General features: G+C 45.1%; 5 protein-coding genes across 5 annotated transcripts; 3 read left to right on the top strand and 2 right to left on the bottom strand.

Moving 5' to 3' along the window:
- Window positions 1-1,395: 1,395 nt before the first annotated feature.
- Window positions 1,396-3,185, top strand: TGAM01_v206865 (hypothetical protein; the record flags this gene model as incomplete). The annotated part of the gene is made up of 2 exons (XM_024549966.1): window positions 1,396-1,668; window positions 1,734-3,185. The coding sequence occupies 2 exons, from the start codon at window positions 1,396-1,398 to the stop codon at window positions 3,183-3,185; spliced, it is 1,725 nt and encodes a 574-aa protein (XP_024405275.1).
- A 708-nt stretch (window positions 3,186-3,893) lies between these two features.
- TGAM01_v206864 (hypothetical protein) lies at window positions 3,894-5,938 on the bottom strand (the record flags this gene model as incomplete). The annotated part of the gene is made up of 3 exons (XM_018804380.1): window positions 3,894-4,365; window positions 4,424-5,459; window positions 5,521-5,938. The coding sequence occupies 3 exons, from the start codon at window positions 5,936-5,938 to the stop codon at window positions 3,894-3,896; spliced, it is 1,926 nt and encodes a 641-aa protein (XP_018662495.1).
- A 3,209-nt stretch (window positions 5,939-9,147) lies between these two features.
- TGAM01_v206863 (conidial yellow pigment biosynthesis polyketide synthase) lies at window positions 9,148-10,319 on the bottom strand (the record flags this gene model as incomplete). Its single annotated transcript, XM_018804381.1, has 3 exons — window positions 9,148-9,636; window positions 9,686-9,977; window positions 10,036-10,319. The coding sequence occupies 3 exons, from the start codon at window positions 10,317-10,319 to the stop codon at window positions 9,148-9,150; spliced, it is 1,065 nt and encodes a 354-aa protein (XP_018662496.1).
- Window positions 10,320-11,719: 1,400 nt separating this feature from the next.
- On the top strand, window positions 11,720-13,725 carry TGAM01_v206862 (CAIB/BAIF family protein; the record flags this gene model as incomplete). Its single annotated transcript, XM_018804382.1, has 5 exons — window positions 11,720-12,018; window positions 12,078-13,014; window positions 13,065-13,147; window positions 13,211-13,289; window positions 13,369-13,725. 5 exons carry the CDS (start codon window positions 11,720-11,722, stop codon window positions 13,723-13,725), a joined length of 1,755 nt encoding a protein of 584 aa, XP_018662497.1.
- Window positions 13,726-16,758: 3,033 nt separating this feature from the next.
- TGAM01_v206861 (short chain dehydrogenase) lies at window positions 16,759-17,810 on the top strand (the record flags this gene model as incomplete). Its single annotated transcript, XM_018804384.1, has 3 exons — window positions 16,759-16,846; window positions 16,978-17,553; window positions 17,611-17,810. The coding sequence occupies 3 exons, from the start codon at window positions 16,759-16,761 to the stop codon at window positions 17,808-17,810; spliced, it is 864 nt and encodes a 287-aa protein (XP_018662499.1).
- Between the last annotated feature and the right edge of the window lie 401 nt (window positions 17,811-18,211).

Raw genomic sequence — 18,211 nt, 5'->3', positions numbered from 1 at the left:
TAATCTCGTTCAGTGGGTAGAAGGCCGGACAGTTGACCAAGTGTGCATTGCTGGCTGCCTCGATGCCCCGTGAGTATGGATGCAATAGCGTTGAAGGTGAATACGTGCGCGCGCAAAGAATAAGGAGGCTGGGAAATTCGACAGAAATGCACGTGACTGCATCAAATTGCCCCGCCTTTTCGAGATGCGGAGGAAGGCGATTGGTCCAGGATTCTAGTACGTTGCCTCTTTGCTTTTATAGTGGACTACCGCTAAAATACAGCGGCCTGTTGAATCTTGTATGTCGGGTGCAATCTCATTGTTACATGCACCACCGAGTTGCATACTTGCTTGAGACATTTGGGAGTAGAACATTGAATTTCAGAAGGCTTTTGACAGAATAGTTGTAATACTGACAGGTTACGCTGCCGCATAACCTGTCTATCAAAGTTTGGTCGTCTTCTCTTTTCTTGGCTTGAAGCGCTTCTTGCACTGCTCCTGTCCTTGGCTTTCGCCATCGACTTGCAGGTAGATGTTGCCTGTGCAATTTCTCATGTCCTAATTCTGCCAGTTCCACAGCGGCTTCATTGAATTGCCGTTAGCTATTTGAATAGTATCATAGTTCACAAGTACTGTGGATAGTTTCTCATTCTTGGCGATTGCAACTGTGAATAGCAGCTTCCTTTGTTAAAGCAGAGGAAAGCATTGGAGAAAGCCACACATTCCCTTAGAAGCAAAAATATATGAGCATGGCATTTAATAGATGTTTCTTTTGTCTCTTTCCGTTTAACTCAAAGTTTACGCAAAGGCTCCATCCCCAGTCTGCGTCTATGCCTGACCAGCGAAGCTGCCCATCTACACCTAGGTAGAACGTGTCTAGCTGATCTAAGGAAGGTAGCTCATCCGCAACAGAAGCCCAATACACATTCAGTGATGCTTCCCTACGCGTCTCATTCATATCGGCACACCGTTTCGGCTCTATAAATGAAACCAATGAGAGCCATATAGAACGCTTCCTTCGTTTCTGCTGACCTGTCGCATGCCATATTACTGATCTATATTCTTACAGTTCCTTCGCTCCTGCATAAGCTCAACTATCATGAATCACATTCTTCGGCATTCTACCACGTTGCAGCTGTGCAGCTCGGCAATTCATCTGTTCAGCTTCGTGGTCATAAACTGCGTGCCAAGAATAGCAATGCGCTAGCAGCGGACAAAGACCGAATCCGAGCGGACATCAAATCCTTCAGTCTAAATCACCCCTATTGGTTGGTCGATTGGCTCCCTCATCTCTAGGTACACTCTACCGCTGCTACTTGCAATCTTTACAATCCATAAGCCAACTTTCACTCCTGTTCATTGAGGAGTTGCCGACTATCCGTAGTTGTTGTCGATAACGTGCCTTCCCACATCGACATGGCCCTAATTGCGGCTATTACAGACTCTAATGCCGATGTCTCTACAGCTACGGATCCAAAAGAAGCGAATTTAGAGCAAGATGTGGAAAAAGCAAATACTACAGTAACAACAACAATTGAACAAGGACTGCTTTCACCAGAACATAATGCGGCAGGAAAGACTGAAACGGAAGCTAGAAAATCCTGGTCTTTTAAGCTCGCCTTCATGGGAATTGCGGCGAGTCTTTTCGTTTTCCAGCTGGATGCAACCTGTTTAGGAATTGTTCTACCTGTAAGCCTTGAGATACTTCCCTTCTTCAACATAGCGTCTAGATATTCTCTGATACTTCTGCTTAGACCATTGCTGGTGACTTAAACGGAACGAGCTTGGAGTCATTCTGGGCAAGTCTAGCTTATACTCTATGTGGGTTGACCATGCAATCGATTTGGGTCAGCATCTCCGACGCATTCGGTCGGAAGCTGCCCCTCTACGTATCATTAGGCTTGTTCTTCCTTGGGTCAATCGTCTTTGCCGTGGCGAAAAATATGAACACCATCATTGCCGGGCGGGTCCTCCAAGGACTTGGAGGCGGAGGAATCGATGTTCTGGCGCAAGTAATACTTGCAGATATGACAACTTTAGAAGAACGTTCGAAATATATCGGCTTAATGGCTATTCCAACGGCTATTGGAAACATTATGGGACCTATTGTGGGTGCTCTTTTCTCAACGTTTGTATCCTGGAGATGGATTGCATGGATCAACTTGCCGATCATAGCCACGGGGACATTGCTTGTGTTCTTCTTCCTCAAACTCAGGGCTATCCCTCTCGAGGCCACATTCACCAAGAACTTGAATCGACTTGATTGGATCGGTATGGCCCTTATCGTTGCCGGAGTCACGCTGTTTGTTGTGCCCCTCAGCTGGGCGGGTTCACTATTTCCCTGGGCCTCATGGCAGACGCTCTTTCCTTTGCTCTTGGGAGCTGCTCTGCTTGTAATGTTTGTCTTTTACGAGACCAAGCCTGCAGCACCTATTATGCCCCACCGACTATTTTACACGAGAACTGGAAATGCAGCACTGTTGGGAGGCTTTATCCACGGCATGATTTTGGTATCTCTGTTACAGTACATGCCTTTACTTTTACAAGCCGTTGAACTAGAGAACGCAATCTCTTCTGCCATTTCTCTGCTTCCCACTGTCATCGTTAGCGTTTTCATTGCAGCTGTCTCAATGATGATGGTCCCTTTCTTCGGTGGATATGTCTGGCTTTTACGGCTATCGTGGGTCATACTTACACTGGGAACTGGGCTGTTAGCTCTCTTTAAAGTGAGATCTCCACCACCAATGCGTTACGGGTTACCAATTCTCTGGGGGACAGGTGTCTCATTATTGCGTCTCAATCTCCTTCCTGTTCAAGCGAGCGTCAAGAATGTCAACGACACTGGCCTAGCTATTGGGCAACTTCTCACTATTCGCATGTTTGGAGGTCTTGTAGGCCTTACTATATCTTCAGCAATCTTTAACAATGTGTTTTCGGAGTCTATCTCAAATGCTGCGGTCCAGCTAACGGGGACTTTGGCGCCCCTGAAAGATGCCTCAAATGCGGTGAATTTTATTGAAGCACTCAGATCGCTGGATATATCATCAACAGCACTAGATGAGATCCTCAGTATTTACTTGAAATGCTTCCAAACAATATTTTACACAATGACTGGCTTCGGTGGATTGGGCTTATTTACTTCGTTGTTCTTGAGTGAAATTGACCTCAAAGGGCATAGTCTTGGAAATCAGCGGTTTGAACAGTAACTGGGATTTGAAACGAGTACTACTGGTTTCTAACATGTTTAAATCGTGGACTTGTTAGTTGACGACTGCTTGATATAATATAATATAATGTTTAATGCTAATAATATTTGACTTGTCTAAAAACGGAGTTGCACCGATGGCGCTGAGGTTGAGAGAATAAAATTAAAAGTTTCCAGGAATAACGGCCCACTTTCCTTGAAGCTTCAAAGAAAATCTGAGATATTGAGGGAGTACAATAACGTGTATCAAAAGGCTCATTCAGTGAGACAGATAGCATATTTCGCCGGCTTTGCGATCGGAATTCGCATTGTTGAAGACAAGGGTGAGTAGAACCCGTACTTAGCAAGGCCTCTGTCTTAAGAATTAACATCGGGAAATGCCTGGAAAAGTCAAATAAAGCTGTCCGAATCTCTTAGAGATTGATACATGAGAAGTATCGCATCGCACCTCCAATAGCTGAGTACTTCAGCTACTCTTAGTAGCTATCACTGTGCACAGTTTCAATATTTTTTACGCTCTAGAGAGCACACTCTCAACAGCTTAGTTCTCGAGCAACTTGGAAATGGAAAAGATAAGTGGAAGAAATTGAAAATTTCATTTCATTCATAAATAAACAACTACAGCATGCCAATGAAAATGACTGTGATGGATCTAATGTCTATACTAAATGAGGCTGTAAACAAACTTTTTCTGTAACAAGCAAGCCACTTAATCAAAGTGAATTCTCCACAACTCTCTCTCGGCACCTCCCTGGAAGTCACTGCGAGTGTGCATGGCCAGGATATTGTCGCTGACCAGCATGTCGCCCTTCTGCCAGGCGTGGTAATATGCGACACGTCGGTCGTGCAAAAGAAGATCTAGCTCGCGGGTGATAGCCTCAGAGACCTCGGGTGTCTGGCCATCAATTGTGATGTTGGTGGCCTCGAAACTGGTCTTGTTTTCGGGCCAGGGCTCGTGATACCTCAAGCAAGGCTTTCCAGTCACGGGGTGGTCCACGATCAGAGGCAGGTTGTCCAACTTGGTCGACTCAAATGAACTGGTTCGCACAGACCACGTAAGGTTCTTCAAGGTCTCCAGAGGGAGAGAAGAAGGCAGGTGCTTCAGAACAAACGTAGAGGTGGAGAAGAGAGTGAACCCTGTGTCAGAGGGAGAAGGCGTGACAGCAGTGAACAGTTGGAATCTAGAAACTCAGTTAGACTTGCACGTTGATGGCAATATTAGGTGATACGATTACTTACCGTGGTGGGTTGGGAAGCTTGTATACGGTTCCATCCTCTCGGGTGTGGTCCAGCGTCTTGAACAGACCATCGAAGTGGAAGGGCATCCACTCGGCGGACAGAACATTGTTCAGGCCGCGAGTGTCTGCGCCGCGGTCCTTGACCTCGAGCAGAATGCCGAACTTCCACGGAAGCGGGGTTCCAAACTCCGAGGCCTTCTCAATGTACTTCTCGCGGTTCTTAGTGCCGGAGAACCCGCGCAGAATGACGGGGGAGTTGATCTCCGAAAGTGCGCGGACCTTCTTAGCATCAATGTCTTGCATTGAGAGCTTGTTGGGTCCCTCAGCGGGCGAAATGGTAACACCGCAAGGATAGTTGGGAGTGACGGTGATGGCGCCGGAGGCCCAAGAATATAGGTCGCTCTTCTCGCGGAAATATGATGGCCTGCCATCCTCGTAGGCGAGCTCCCAGTTGGGGTCGTCCCAGAATGTCTGAGCAAGACCAGAGGTGATGGTTCCGTCTTGTCGAACGGCCACAGCGCAGTGCCATGGAGTGGTGTATGTAGAATCAGTCGGGAGAGTGCTGACGGAAACCTTGTTGTGTCCAGTGGAGGGGTGAATAGACAAACGAACGTGGTTTGAGAACTTGTCACGAACTGCGCGGGCAAATGCCTGACCGCGGATAAGCATTTGCTTAGCAATGCTCTCAATGCCCTTCTTGTACTTCGACTTGGTGAAGGTGTCTGAAATGGGATATGTATCAGCAAGATCGGTCTGAAGGAATCTAAGGTAGCCTCGATATGTCAAGCAAATATCCTCGTCAGATGTGATCTTCTCGTTGACATCCCAGTCCTTGCTTCTGAAGTTGTTGATGAGCGCAATGCGGAAGTTGGTGGCATTGGCAACATATGAAACCTCGTCCAAAACTGCAGGTACCTCCGTAGGCACAAGGTCTGAGAGTCGTGAAAAGCGGATGTGGGTAAAGCCCTTTGTCTTGGCCAAGTTTCGGAGAGTCTCTCCGTATCTCCAGACGTCCAAGTCTGAGACGCTCAAGAGGTCTAAGTGTCACGTAATGTTAGCCACAGCTGCTTCTTGTTTGCTCGTAAAGCAAGTACTAACCGTTGTATACGATACCATCAGAGATGATGGTCAGCTCCGCTCCAGGGCTGTATACATCCTTGATAGCCGCGCAAAGGCCGTTCAGATGGGCCAGAGCAAACTCCTCAGCCTTGTCTGGGACGCGTCCAAGGACCTTGACCTTGGTGTTGGGAGACTTGAAGGGGAAGGCGGGAAGGCACATCTTGATAGGTTGGTTGGCCTTCACATGGCTGTATGCCTGCGCCAAACCAGCGAGCAGACCAATATCCGACTCAATACCCTCGCTGCCGGCACGCTTGTTCTGATACCTGTAGATAACCTCAATGATCTTTGCGGCCATGTCAATGTGAGAGTGATCGAGAATGCGGCCTGATAAAGGCAGGACGACGTGGTCTGGAGTGCCTCGGAGGGCAGACTCCATCGGTACCGGGTCCATCATCTTGATTGAGTGTGTGTCGAAGAGACTAAAAGCCTTTACAGTCGTGTGTAGCGAGTGATGTAACTTGAAGATGAAATGAACTTTCTTCAAGCCAAACACTAGTCTTGTCGATGAGTAGCCTTTAGTAAAAAGAGTAACAAGGAAAACGATTGTCCACGCTGGAGTCTATATAAGATTCAGCTGTCCTTGGCGGTGAGTTGTTTTTTTTACTTCTTTTCTCAATATCGATTCCGCCAACGCTGTTTAGTATTGAATCAGATTCTCACATAATGAGTAACCTAGGCGGACTAACCGGCATGTTGACCGCTTTTTTTGCCGAGAAGGCTCGTTGTTTCAGCACTGGCTGTAGGTAATTCAGATCCTTCACATCCGTTTACTAGCCCTCGATGCTTGTTGATTTACCAGTAGCATGTCTTACAGGCGCGAACCCCGGACCTCTATGCCACTAGGCAGGCTGATCCTTTCGATGCGAGACCCTTGTATATCTCAGGATTGTGGGTATTCTCGAGGATCTTATTTCCCGGGGCCGCAAGTGCAACCGTAAGCTTACATGACAGTTTGACCAACCATCTTTCACTGTAATACCGGCAAGTTTATCTATGTCCTACACATTAACAATACAGACTGGGATCAATATTACAACGGCGTCAGAGGGGCGATGTGTAGGACTCTGACTGCATGGCGTTTGACGGTACGAGGGATATGGTGTGCCCGTTCCTGGGCATTGCACTATATTGACGGGAATAAAGCTCAAGATAGTACGGATTATGTACATAATACGGTTATCAGCTGCCTTAATCTGGAAACTTAGTATGCGAGTCACAAATTGACAGTAGAAATTTATTTGCAAGAGCTTGTCTGATGGTGTTGAACTGATAAATTACTACCCAGTAATAAGTAGAATATGTCTTAGATACAATGTCAATACCAATATGTAATCCAATATTGTTTATGTGTCATAATTCATGTCAGCTTTCAGAAAGCAAGTCGAAATTGGCTAGATAGTTTTTTATCAGAGGGCAAACAAAAAATGCTTCAGCTGACAGACCAGACATCATGTCCTAGGATTATGTAACAATTCTGAAAAACTGGTGGACATAGAAATTAGTAGCATGACACTTCTTGATCTAATGAGACTGAATTTGATAGATATAATATAAGATGTAATTTTATAGTAAATTGTTATTCTAATATTATAGATATCTGGAATTTTTTTTAGTTATTGGTTTAGAAAATGTATAGAAAAAAATAAAGCAGTAATACTTGAATGACTTTGAAACCAAAAGAATATTAATTTTTTTTTTTTTTTGAAACCTAAAGCATCTGATGTTACGCTGAAATCTGTTGATAAGCTATTACTAATTGCAAATTCCTTATATACTAGTACCAAGTAGTAGATATTATATTCCTTTAAACTTAGCTTGGGGTGCCATTGACATTCTACTAACTATAGCAAGTTAGCTGGCTACTGTGGATGGCAAATCATCAGAAAATCTTCATCAGATTGTGACAAAGTCCACCGGCCAATTTTTCAAGGGCAACGCGGCATTCAAGCAGAATGCGGTAAATACGTACATCAGCCCAGCGATTTACAAGCCTTCGCTTACTACATCGAGCTCTGGTCGTTAGAGCTGAAGTGCTGACGTTTCTTTCTCCATTGGGGATAGAGAAATCTGTATTCTAGTACGGAACTTACTGTAGCAATTATGAGTCGAAAAGAATGTGTCATAGCCAGCTAAGAGGTAGTAAATAAGTGGAATTGTATCACATAAGACATGTATTTATGCCAAATGCATAATGTACGTTTTTATGAACATCAACATACCTACTTGCGAGTTTTTGTTAACTTCTGCCAAGAATTATACCGCGTAGATGAGTACTAGCAACCGACCTACTTGTACGAGCAGCACTTACAGAATAAGCTGCATATTAGCGCAAGGCACTTCTGCAAGTACAAGGATGGGGCAGGATCGGACAACGGTGCGGAATCAGAGCACAGTGGGGCCACTTTCGACAACAGATAAAGTCTTAGCATAAGCCAGGGAAGCGAGTATCGCTAGTACTAATAAGCAGTGGCGGAAACCTTACGAGGCACTATGCGGAGTCATCTATGCACGTATTCAACTACCTCCCTGAACAAGGTTCGGGCCGAATACAAGCCATTTTGGAGGCGAATGATGGAAGAAACTACCCTATAGAGAGGTGCATTAGATGGAAAACCTGGAGTTTTCAAGATTCTGGACGTCTGGTCAAAAGCTAGATACATATGAGAGAGAGAGAGACAGAGAGAAAGAGAGAGAGAGAGATTGAGAAGAATAAAACACGTCTTTGCGTTAGCCAGACTGACAAATTAATACAACATATATTGGATGAGATCTGTGTCTTACTTGTTACATGTTGAGAGGAAAGAGTCTCTGCGTAAATTTGCATGGTGATTCAGTAAGAAATATTCACCTTCTTGCGCTCCCTATTCTTATGGCTGTCGACTTGTTGGCGAAGAGTTTTCATTTCGCCGTCTATGCATATAAATCTTGAGTACACAAAGCCGACGACGTAAAGCTGTTTCTAGTATTCGCCTTTAGCATCTGTATTGTTCGCGAAGCAGAACTAATGCATCACTAGTAAAATGACACACTAGCACGTGGGTTACCGATAGAGTATGAGTTGGCTGTAACTTCTACATATCCAGCTTTCAGTAGTATTTGACGATCTAATAATGGCGCTATATCTGGCGTGAATCTAAGAAACGTGAACCTACATGTAAGAAGTAGCTTTGCGGGTCTATTTATGAACAGCATAAATATCTTTTACACAAGACACTTTCCGCTTTTAACCATCTACATCCTTGGTACTGCCACCTCCAAAAGCTGTTGGCGTGAACTGTAAACTTTATCTTTGAGACAGTTCAATGAACCAGCCAGAGCTTACAATCGAAGGCTGATATTCTTATGATGGATGGGCTAACAGCTACAGCCATCTTCATTCTAGATCTGAGCAGTTTCAACGTACAATTTTGTTTCATAGAATCACGAGAAGTCATTAGTGGACCTGACCAAATCTGCTATTGAATGAAAAAGCTTTCTACAGAACATGCTCCATATGTCTAGTCTAGTCTGTTAACGCCTGTATCGCTTGAAATTTGACATCTCCTATAAACAGAGACTGCTGAAACACTGAGCTAGCCATTTTTTGCATATATCAAAATGATGTTACAATCCACCGACTAGAAGCTCAGTTCGGACAGTAGCGTTAGACTCTCCTAACGCCTTTTTCAAGCGTTCAGAAACTTTAGTTGCGACGATAGGCGTAATGGCAACCTGCTGATCTTTTATCCTTAGTTTCACCGCGTTGAAAACTTTTTCATTGTCAGTCATTCTGTTCAGCATGTTTAACTCAGCTTCAGATACAAGAGTATCAAGTCGTTGCGGTTTGAAAGCTACTCCATCTTCGCTGGAAAGAAAGCAAACATCTTTCAACCAATACTGTTGAAGTATGTTAGCTGAACCGGTTATCTTTGTGGTGTCGGGCCTGTCAAAGCTTGCAGCATGAAAGACAGCAGCGACAGGTAACTCGATAACTCTTTGTGTCCCAAATGGGTTTGAAGAGAAGAATGATTCAAGTGTAGCAGGTGGACCGAATATCGTAGTTGCCCAGGCAGATGTTGCGCCAACATAAGGTATCCTGCTTCCAGGCGTGCCCTTGGACAGTCAGATATGAAGAATTTACCGGATAGAAGGAATGACCTACTTGGGCTTTGTGAAATTCGTCAATGGATGCCTGAGCATCGGCCCCGGAAACACCAATCACCGCGCGCGCCCAGCTTCCATTCCGGTCATCGCTAAGGGCAGCACTTCGACGATCTACATCAAGTCCAACTCGCAGTGAGATAGCAACAATCTCGGGCGCCACTGCAACCAAATCATCAAGCGAATGAGTACTTGCCGCTGCAGCGGCTGGAACCTGGCCCGCACAAGAGGCGACAATCATGATATTTTGTGAAGCCCATGAGTCTCGAAGATCAGAGTCGTTCTCCAGAGTACTAAAGGTTGTGTTAGTAACTTCACTGCAAGGAAAGAGTGATAATTGAGAGCTCTAACAATATAAGAGATCCAAGTTGCGCAACGCATAGAATGAGGGTGCGTAACACTATATCCGGCGTTTTCTCCGACCTCACTTTTTCTGCGAGGCTCTGAAACGAATCAAACTTGAATCGTTCTTTTTCAGCATCACTTAAGCTGTCCAAAGCATTTTGTACTGCGACGAATGAATCTTGAAGATATTTGCTTATATATTTGGATTTATGGGAGTACTGTAGAAGCTCATCCATAGGAATCGCTGTCTCAGTTTGGTCTCCGAAAACGAGTAAATGAACGTCCGACATTTTGTCAACCTGTTTTTCCACCAGAGAGTAGAGCGTGGTATTTGCAAATGGAATCAAAGATGTGTAGGTATGTGCGGATGCGCGTGTATATCGCAAGTTGCAGATGAAATATTATCTCAAAGGCGTCGAGGCAGCTTACTTTCGTTCTGAGAACACAATTGCCAAGCAGTGTTGTCAGAGACTAGTATAGAGTGCAACGAAAGATAGAACAATGAGTGCGTTTCAGATTAACCGAGGTAGAATGAAAAATCGATGCATATCTGTTTTTGCAGTAGATCCTCTGTAAGACGACTCGTGGAACCTAGTACTAATACCGTGGATGCTGTGCATGGAGTTGCGGGAGTTGCGGGAGATATCACTCTTACATGCAGAAACAGTAAGCTTAGGCAATCTGGGGAGTATATAGATGGCCTAAGCCGTTATAGGAGGTCTCCCAGCTTCAGCAACTGCTATCAGCGTTGGTAAACTACTGCGTAAACAGATCAAAAACTCTTTACAGGTCATAGTGAGCCTAGGGGCAAAAACCGGAAAAGTTCCAAGCACTGTACGGAAGATGTGGGATTTTTAGCATGTAGTAGCAGAATCTATCCTTACTGCTTAGCACATGGGCTGTACAGGAAGCAGGGATTGGAGAATAAATCAGCTCCACGAGGATCAATGATACTCCACCTAAAATGTAACGACAAGACCGTTTTGGGGCATTTGTGTACTTACATACCAGTACCTGCGTTGACTGGTATCTTGCTGGCCCCCCGCTTCGTACCTTTCAAATCTTTTCCCTTTACAGTTTCCCAAGTAGTAACTATTTAGGTAACATTACTTGCTCTATACCTAATGGCATACGCACCGAATATTTGGACATGGCAAAAATTACTCTTTTTTTTTCTTTCTCTCTTTCCAGCTGGGGGGTGCTAATAATCTACTACAGACGGTTAAAAGACAAGCGTGGATTTGCCATCAATCCTTTGAAAAATACTGCTGGGCAAGCGCTTACGCAGAACCGATTTGGAAGGATGCAGCCTAACTATCCGACCGGTCCGCAGATGTTGTAAGCCTGCGCCTAAGCAATATATTTATAATACTGTAATATTCATGTACTTTGTCAAAGGAAATATCTTGTGGTGTTGCATAATAAAAATTGAGAAGAAATAAGTAATAAAAACTATAAGAATGAATATTTCAGGAGCTTTACTAAATATGGAAACAAAACTAAACCTAAACCATAACTGTTTCTCATATAATATATTTACAATTGCTATCTGGTAATATCTTACAGTTCGCTCTTTCTTGGCTTTTCACACTCTGTTGGAAGTGGCTTACATCTGTTATAAATTTCTTCAGTAGCTGTCTTTTTAGACTAAGACAAAATCTGTTATTGATTGAAACGTGCACCTATCACAATGGCAAGCTCAAACTCAACTAGCCACACGCCAGACAAGCCATATTCAGTTGTCAGCGAGGCTGCAAATGTGCTGAAAGATGGTATCTTGAACCATCCTCAGACTGTACAACATCTCATCAGTGGATTGGATAAATATGCAGACCTCATTTCATTTGAGGGCTCCGACAACCCTTCCTTGCCTGTGAATTGGCGATTTGCGGAGAGCATAGCCGCTCTGAAAGGATTGGAGTCCATATATGTCAATGCCATCTTGGAGAAAGTGTATGGCGTAGCACCTCAAAAAGTGAAAATTAATACGTTGGTTGCCCATCTACTACTCATTTGATTTGGAATACAAAATACTAACAATAAGATAGCGATCATGCGCTACTATTTATCATGTCTCTTATGCTTTGGTCCATTGACCCTGAGGGGCGTAATGTGACCTTTGGGGATACTCGCACTGATCCCTCTGCCAAGGCGTTGTATCATAGCCTTTTCAAGGATTATGATGTCCATAGATCTTTGGATGGGCCTTATCGGTGCTGCACGTCAAGCATGTACAAGACCAAAGACGGCAAGTTCTATCATATCCATGGATCTATGAACCCAGATAGAATTCTCGATATGTTGAATCTTCCTCGAGAGCCTCCGACGGAAGATACTTTCGAAAAGCTGGTGCCGATATTTGCTGAAAAGGTCGGACAACTGAATAGCGACGAGCTGGACAAATTATCAAACGACGTGTGGAAGCAAGCTGGATCCATTTGTTATCCCCCTGACGAGTACAAGGCCACCGAACACGGTAAAGCCAATGCCCACGTCGGCCTTTGGGAAACGTGGAAGGCAAATGAACACCAGGCTCCAAGTTGGTGGACTGACAATGGGAAGAAGCCTAGCGACCCGTCTCGCCCATTGGCAGGATTGAAAGTTCTGGATGCTACTAGAATTATCGCTGCTCCCATTGTCTCTCGTGGTCTGGCCGAGCTTGGAGCAAGTGTACTCCGTATAACCTCGCCGTCTGTCCCGGATGCGACGCTATATCATCCAGAGTTGAACTGGGGCAAGTGGAATGCGTCACTTGACTTTAAAAAGGAAGAGGACCGACAGAAAATGAAGGAGTTAATATTGGAATGCGATGTGTTCATTTCGAGCTACCGCCCCAAAGCATTGGCGAAATATGGGTTTGATGCAGACGACGTGTTGGAAATGTGCAAGGGTCGTGAAAAGGGCATCATTGTCGTCAGAATGAACTCGTACGGTTGGAACGGACCATTACAGGACCGGAGCGGCTGGCAGCAGATCTCTGACGCTGTAAGTTACAACAACCCTATATCGAAACTCGCATCTCTAACTGTATATAGTTTTGTGGTGTTTCCTACGAATTCGGTCGCGCCATGGGCAATGACGAGCCAGTCACTGCTATATTCCCCAATACCGACTTTTGGTAGGTCGCTTCATAAAGGCTGGCTTCAATGTCCTAGAAAAACTGTCTTACTCAGGGTTTTAGTGCTGGTATCAGTGGCATTTGCGCCGTCATGGATGCAGTAATCCGAAGAGGAGAGACTGGCGGCTCGTACAAAGTAAACGTAAGTCACTGTTTGCCTAGTTTCACATGTCTCGCCTCAGCTATATGTTGCAGTCATCTAACAAACACCCGATTTTTAGCTGGCTCTTGACTACTACACCAATTGGCTAATTAACAATGTCGGAACATACCCTGAAGACATTTGGAAGCAACTTTGGGGAAGATATGGATCGCCGGTCTTCCGACACCACGACCATATGCTCCAGCTTCTATTCAGAATTATGCCGCTACTGAAAGAGCGATCTGGTTACTTATTCGACCCATCCTACTTTGAGACACGTCCCGCTCCGAATCTTGGTGTCTCTTTGAGAACAGTAAAGCCTGTCTTGCAGTTTCCGGATGGAGTGGTGAAACCTGGTTTCACGATTGGAACTAGAGGGAATGCAGTGGATAAGGCACAATGGCCTGCAGATTTGACAACACAGGTAATTGTATAGCTTATGTGAGTTGCAACAAGAATAGACAATAGACCATAGAGGAATATATCGAGATGATACTAGGCTATCAACCTTGTATTTGACATTGTAGTTGACAGTTCAATGAAGCACCGGAGCTTAATGCAATTTTGTTACAGAAGGCCTAATTTGAAATGTTGTGTATTCTAGATTAACCAATTGTTCGTATAGGTCAATGCGTGCGTTGTGTATCTCTCTTCATACTCTTACAAATGTATAGTGCTGATTCAAAGATGATGTTGAGAATTAAGTTATATGATATAAAATCTCACAGAGTAAGAAAATATCTTGACAATGCAAATTGAGGATGCAATATTATTACTCATATGTTTTAATTTGCTCTACTACCAGTTATTACTTGATGAAGATAACTATGTGGCGAACAACAAAACGTACACTACTATTATGATGTACTTTGTTCTACTATTACTTTTAACTTACCTGCTAGGATGAGTTCCAGAGTTGAAGTGAGTAATACTCGGTACAGTCATTTACTCTTCTAGCCTAACTATCGTTTTTTTTGACAGGGGTCAAATATTTCACTTGTCTACGTAAGGGCCAAATACTTGTAGTTTGTTACAGTAGGGGTCAAATACTTTTCTGTTTACGCTGCAAACAATTGATTCAACTTCACATAGAGCCGGTATACTGAGTTACCTGACTTGATTATTAGACAGATGGTGAAGTATAAATTTGGCGTTCAGGTTGCCTCCACAAACAAACTTAGCATCCATCTTCAGCTTACACTCAGCTCTCCTCCTGATTTAGCTCTGTTTCAAATTTGCAATTGCAATTATTCGAGCTCAAGGAATTCGATCTTTGCAGACAACGAAGGAATAAATCCAAGTAACTGAGCTAAGAACTTCAAAATGTTGGAACAAACTGTTGACTTGGCTGTTGTTGGTGGTACGTGATCCATGATATGGAGCATCTTTTTCGCTCTAGTTCAAATGGCTAGAATAGTGTCATCTATTCTAACTTCTTTTTCCTTTTCAATTAACCGGGCTAATCTCATGTGCCACTTCTAGGTGGACCCACTGGTCTCTTGACGGCTCTTCTCGCGAAACGACTTGGAGCTTCAGTCCTCGTCCTTGGTAAGTCGAGCCGCTATCATCCAAGCCATGATACCTAGTCTCGCCTATTTGGACCCTTGTGCGAGGCGGAGATATTGCTCATCACATGCATAGATCGCTGACAGATCTCCTGCAACAGAAGCTAAGCCCCAGCCCCTGCAGCTCGGCCGTGCAGATGCTTTGAACGCCAGAAGTCAACAAGTCCTGGAAGTCGTTGGCATCCTCGACGAACTCTTGGCACAGGGCCTCAAATGCAACAGTAAGTTGTATCACGTAATCCGATGATTCATAATTAACCACCTCATAGCGAGTTCCATTTTCGCAAATGGAGAATTCACTGCTCGCCGCAGCCACTGGTGGGAGAACTTGCAGAATGTCCACCACAAGAACTTCCTGATGATTGGACAGCCCATCGTCGAGCAGCTGCTGGCTGCCGCGCTTGGCGACTCAATTGTCTTCTCTGAGCCAGTCGAATCTGTGCGTGAGACCTCAACTGGTGTTGATGTAACAGCAGTATCTGGTCGCATCGTCCACAGCACCTACTGTGTCGCCTCAGACGGAGCCCGCTCCATGGTCCGCCAGTCCCTTGGCATTCCTTTCACAGGTACTAAGCCAGAGATGACATGGGCTGTGCTTGACACCTTCATCGACAGTGACTTCCCTCGCGTGCCGGAAATTATTACCTTTGAGCTGGACGGACAATCCCGCGTTGCATGGATTCCTCGAGAGCGGGGCCTGTGCCGATTCTACATCTTATTGGACGGAGAGATCACAGAGGAGAAGTCTAAGGCGTCGATCAAGAAGCACCTGGCTCCTTACAGAGTCGAATTTACCAAGACTGAGTGGTTCAGCACTTTTGAAGGTGAGAAATCTCATTAATATCTAACCCTTGTCCGCCAGACCCCTGCCCCTCCACCCCTTCCACATCCACTCCGCAGGGCTAGCAAGCGATGTTCCCATTCTGAGGCGGGAGCGATGAATATGCAAGTCAGACAGGCTAAGCTGACACCCACATTAGTCAAGGAGAGACTTGCCGAAACCTTTGTGTCACAAAACCGCAACGGTCGAATCATTCTTGCCGGTGATGCTGCACATGCGCACTCCGTCAACGGCGGACAGGGCCTCAACACTGGTCTTTCAGATTCCTTCGGTCTTGGATGGCGCTTAGGCTATGTCTTGGCCCATGCCAACGAGCTGGCGCCAGGGGCTGCGCACAAGATCATTGCCAGTTTCGACACGGAGCGCCGCAAGGTTGCAGGGAATGTTATCTCAGTTGCTGCGCGTCTTGTGCGAGATACTCACCACGAGGGTGAGCAATATGTCGGCAATGTGGAGAAGCATGCCGCATACATTACGGGTATGGGTATTACCTACAGCGGCCTTGAGTCAGAAATCGTGCAGGAATCGGGCACTGGTGCCTGGAAGGCCGGCAACCCCGCCCCTGACTTTGACTTGGTTGTCGCGGGAGACTCTACTCCTAAGCGCCTCTACAGCGCGGTCCCATACGGAAACTTTTTGTTCCTTGTCAAGGGTGACGTTACTGATCATGTTGGCAAGTTTGGTAAGCTTGTTACCGATATCAAGCTGGTGCCCAAGCACGCCATCCAAGGTAGCACTGGTGGAGACAAAGCCCTGGTCTACGGCACTGACTTTGTGGCCGATGACGATTCCTTCGTTGCAGCGGTGGTTCGCCCCGATATGTACGTCGGTTACTCGGGATCAGTAGATGGAGCGGTGAAGTACTTGGAAGAATTGTTAGCTCCTGCAAAATAAATGGGCTCATCAAGGATAATATATATATATAAATTTATATCTCGCTACAACTCAATAGACTGGTCAAGATTCCCTTCATTGTTGACTCAAGTTGAAGCAAGCTGTTCATCACTGCAAAATAAAAGCCATTGAGTAGTTTTAGTAACTTGTTTCGACGTCTCACAACACAATGGGCTCTACCAACACAGCAACTATTGAGACCAAAAATCTCTTCGACGTCTCCGGTCTCGTCGCTGTGATTACCGGCGGAGGTTCTGGTAAGTAGTATCCAATGTCCTCCACACAATTCTCATCCTTCGAGATCCACCCGCCTCAACATCTCCTTTGGCATAACCTTGTCTGGATATAGAGTTAGGAATTGATGATCATATTTACGACTATCATTCAGGAATTGGTCGTATGATCACTCGTGCTCTTGCCGCAAATGGAGCACACAGAGTCTATATTATTGGTCGTCGTGTGAGCGTTCTGGAACAGACAGCCACAGAATTCCCCGACGTCGTCAAGGCTCTGGAGTGTGATGTAACCTCCAAAGAGTCGCTCAAGGCCGCTGCAGACCTTATCCACAAGGAGGTTGGATATATCAACCTGCTGTGGTGTAATTCAGGTACCTCTGGGCCCGAATCCAAGACCCTAAACAACAACTCCTCGCTAGATGAGTTTATTGAAGAGAACTGGAAGCACTCGGTGGATGAGTACGCAGACACCTTCAAGATCAACACCGCTGGGTTTTGGTACTCTTCGCTTGCCTTCCTGAAACTTCTCGATGCCGGTAATCGCCAAAAGAACGTTAATTTCAGCAGTCAAATTGTCGGCACCTGCAGCACGCTTGGTTTCGGAAGATTTGCTCCAACAGGACGCTTTGCGTATGGCCAGAGCAAGGCATCGCAGCAACACATGATGAAGCAGCTTTCCACACACATGGTTCCGTACGGCATTCGAGTCAACTCCATTGCTCCAGGACGTGAGTGTTCAGCCCCAAATGGCAATGCTTCGAATGGGTATACTGACATCAAAATAGTATTTCCGACTGATATGACTTCGACTATGACTGGGAGTGGTTATGACCCAGCAAAATTGATCCCAGAGAAGAGAGCTGGTGAGGAAACTGACATTGCTGGCGTCGCGCTATTTTTGGCTAGTAAGGCTGGCTCGTATCTTAATGGAAATGTGTTGTTGGCCGATGGTGGACGAACAGCAATTGTTCCCTCAACGTACTAAATTGCGTTGAGTGAGATAGTTAGGGAAATAAATTTAAATGGTCGAGAGTTTCTTAACATGCGTTTGCTGAGATATATAATAAATGTTGTAGCACTAACCTTTTTCAAGCGGAATTATTAATATCATTGCTTGATTTTGGCTGAAAAGGTTTAGGCGTAGTTGACTATATGGAGTTGTATTTAAACTTGTGTAAGAGTGGGATGGCCCGATAAAGATAGAACAGATACCTGTTTCTGCTTTCTACTGTACAGATAGGCATCCGGCTGGATACATGGAGCGTGATATATTTAGTTCCTGTCATTATATAGAGGTTAACATGACGCGGAGAGTATCTCAAGATATACTGATATACATAATTCTGCTCGTGCAAAGGCCAAGTAGGGTTAAATTGACCACCTCAC

Source organism: Trichoderma gamsii (assembly GCF_001481775.2).
Source record: "Trichoderma gamsii strain T6085 chromosome Unknown Scaffold_24.2, whole genome shotgun sequence".
Lineage (NCBI taxonomy): Eukaryota > Fungi > Ascomycota > Sordariomycetes > Hypocreales > Hypocreaceae > Trichoderma > Trichoderma gamsii.
The sequence above is the reverse complement of the archived record's forward strand: the minus strand, read 5'-3'. Positions and strand labels throughout refer to the sequence as shown.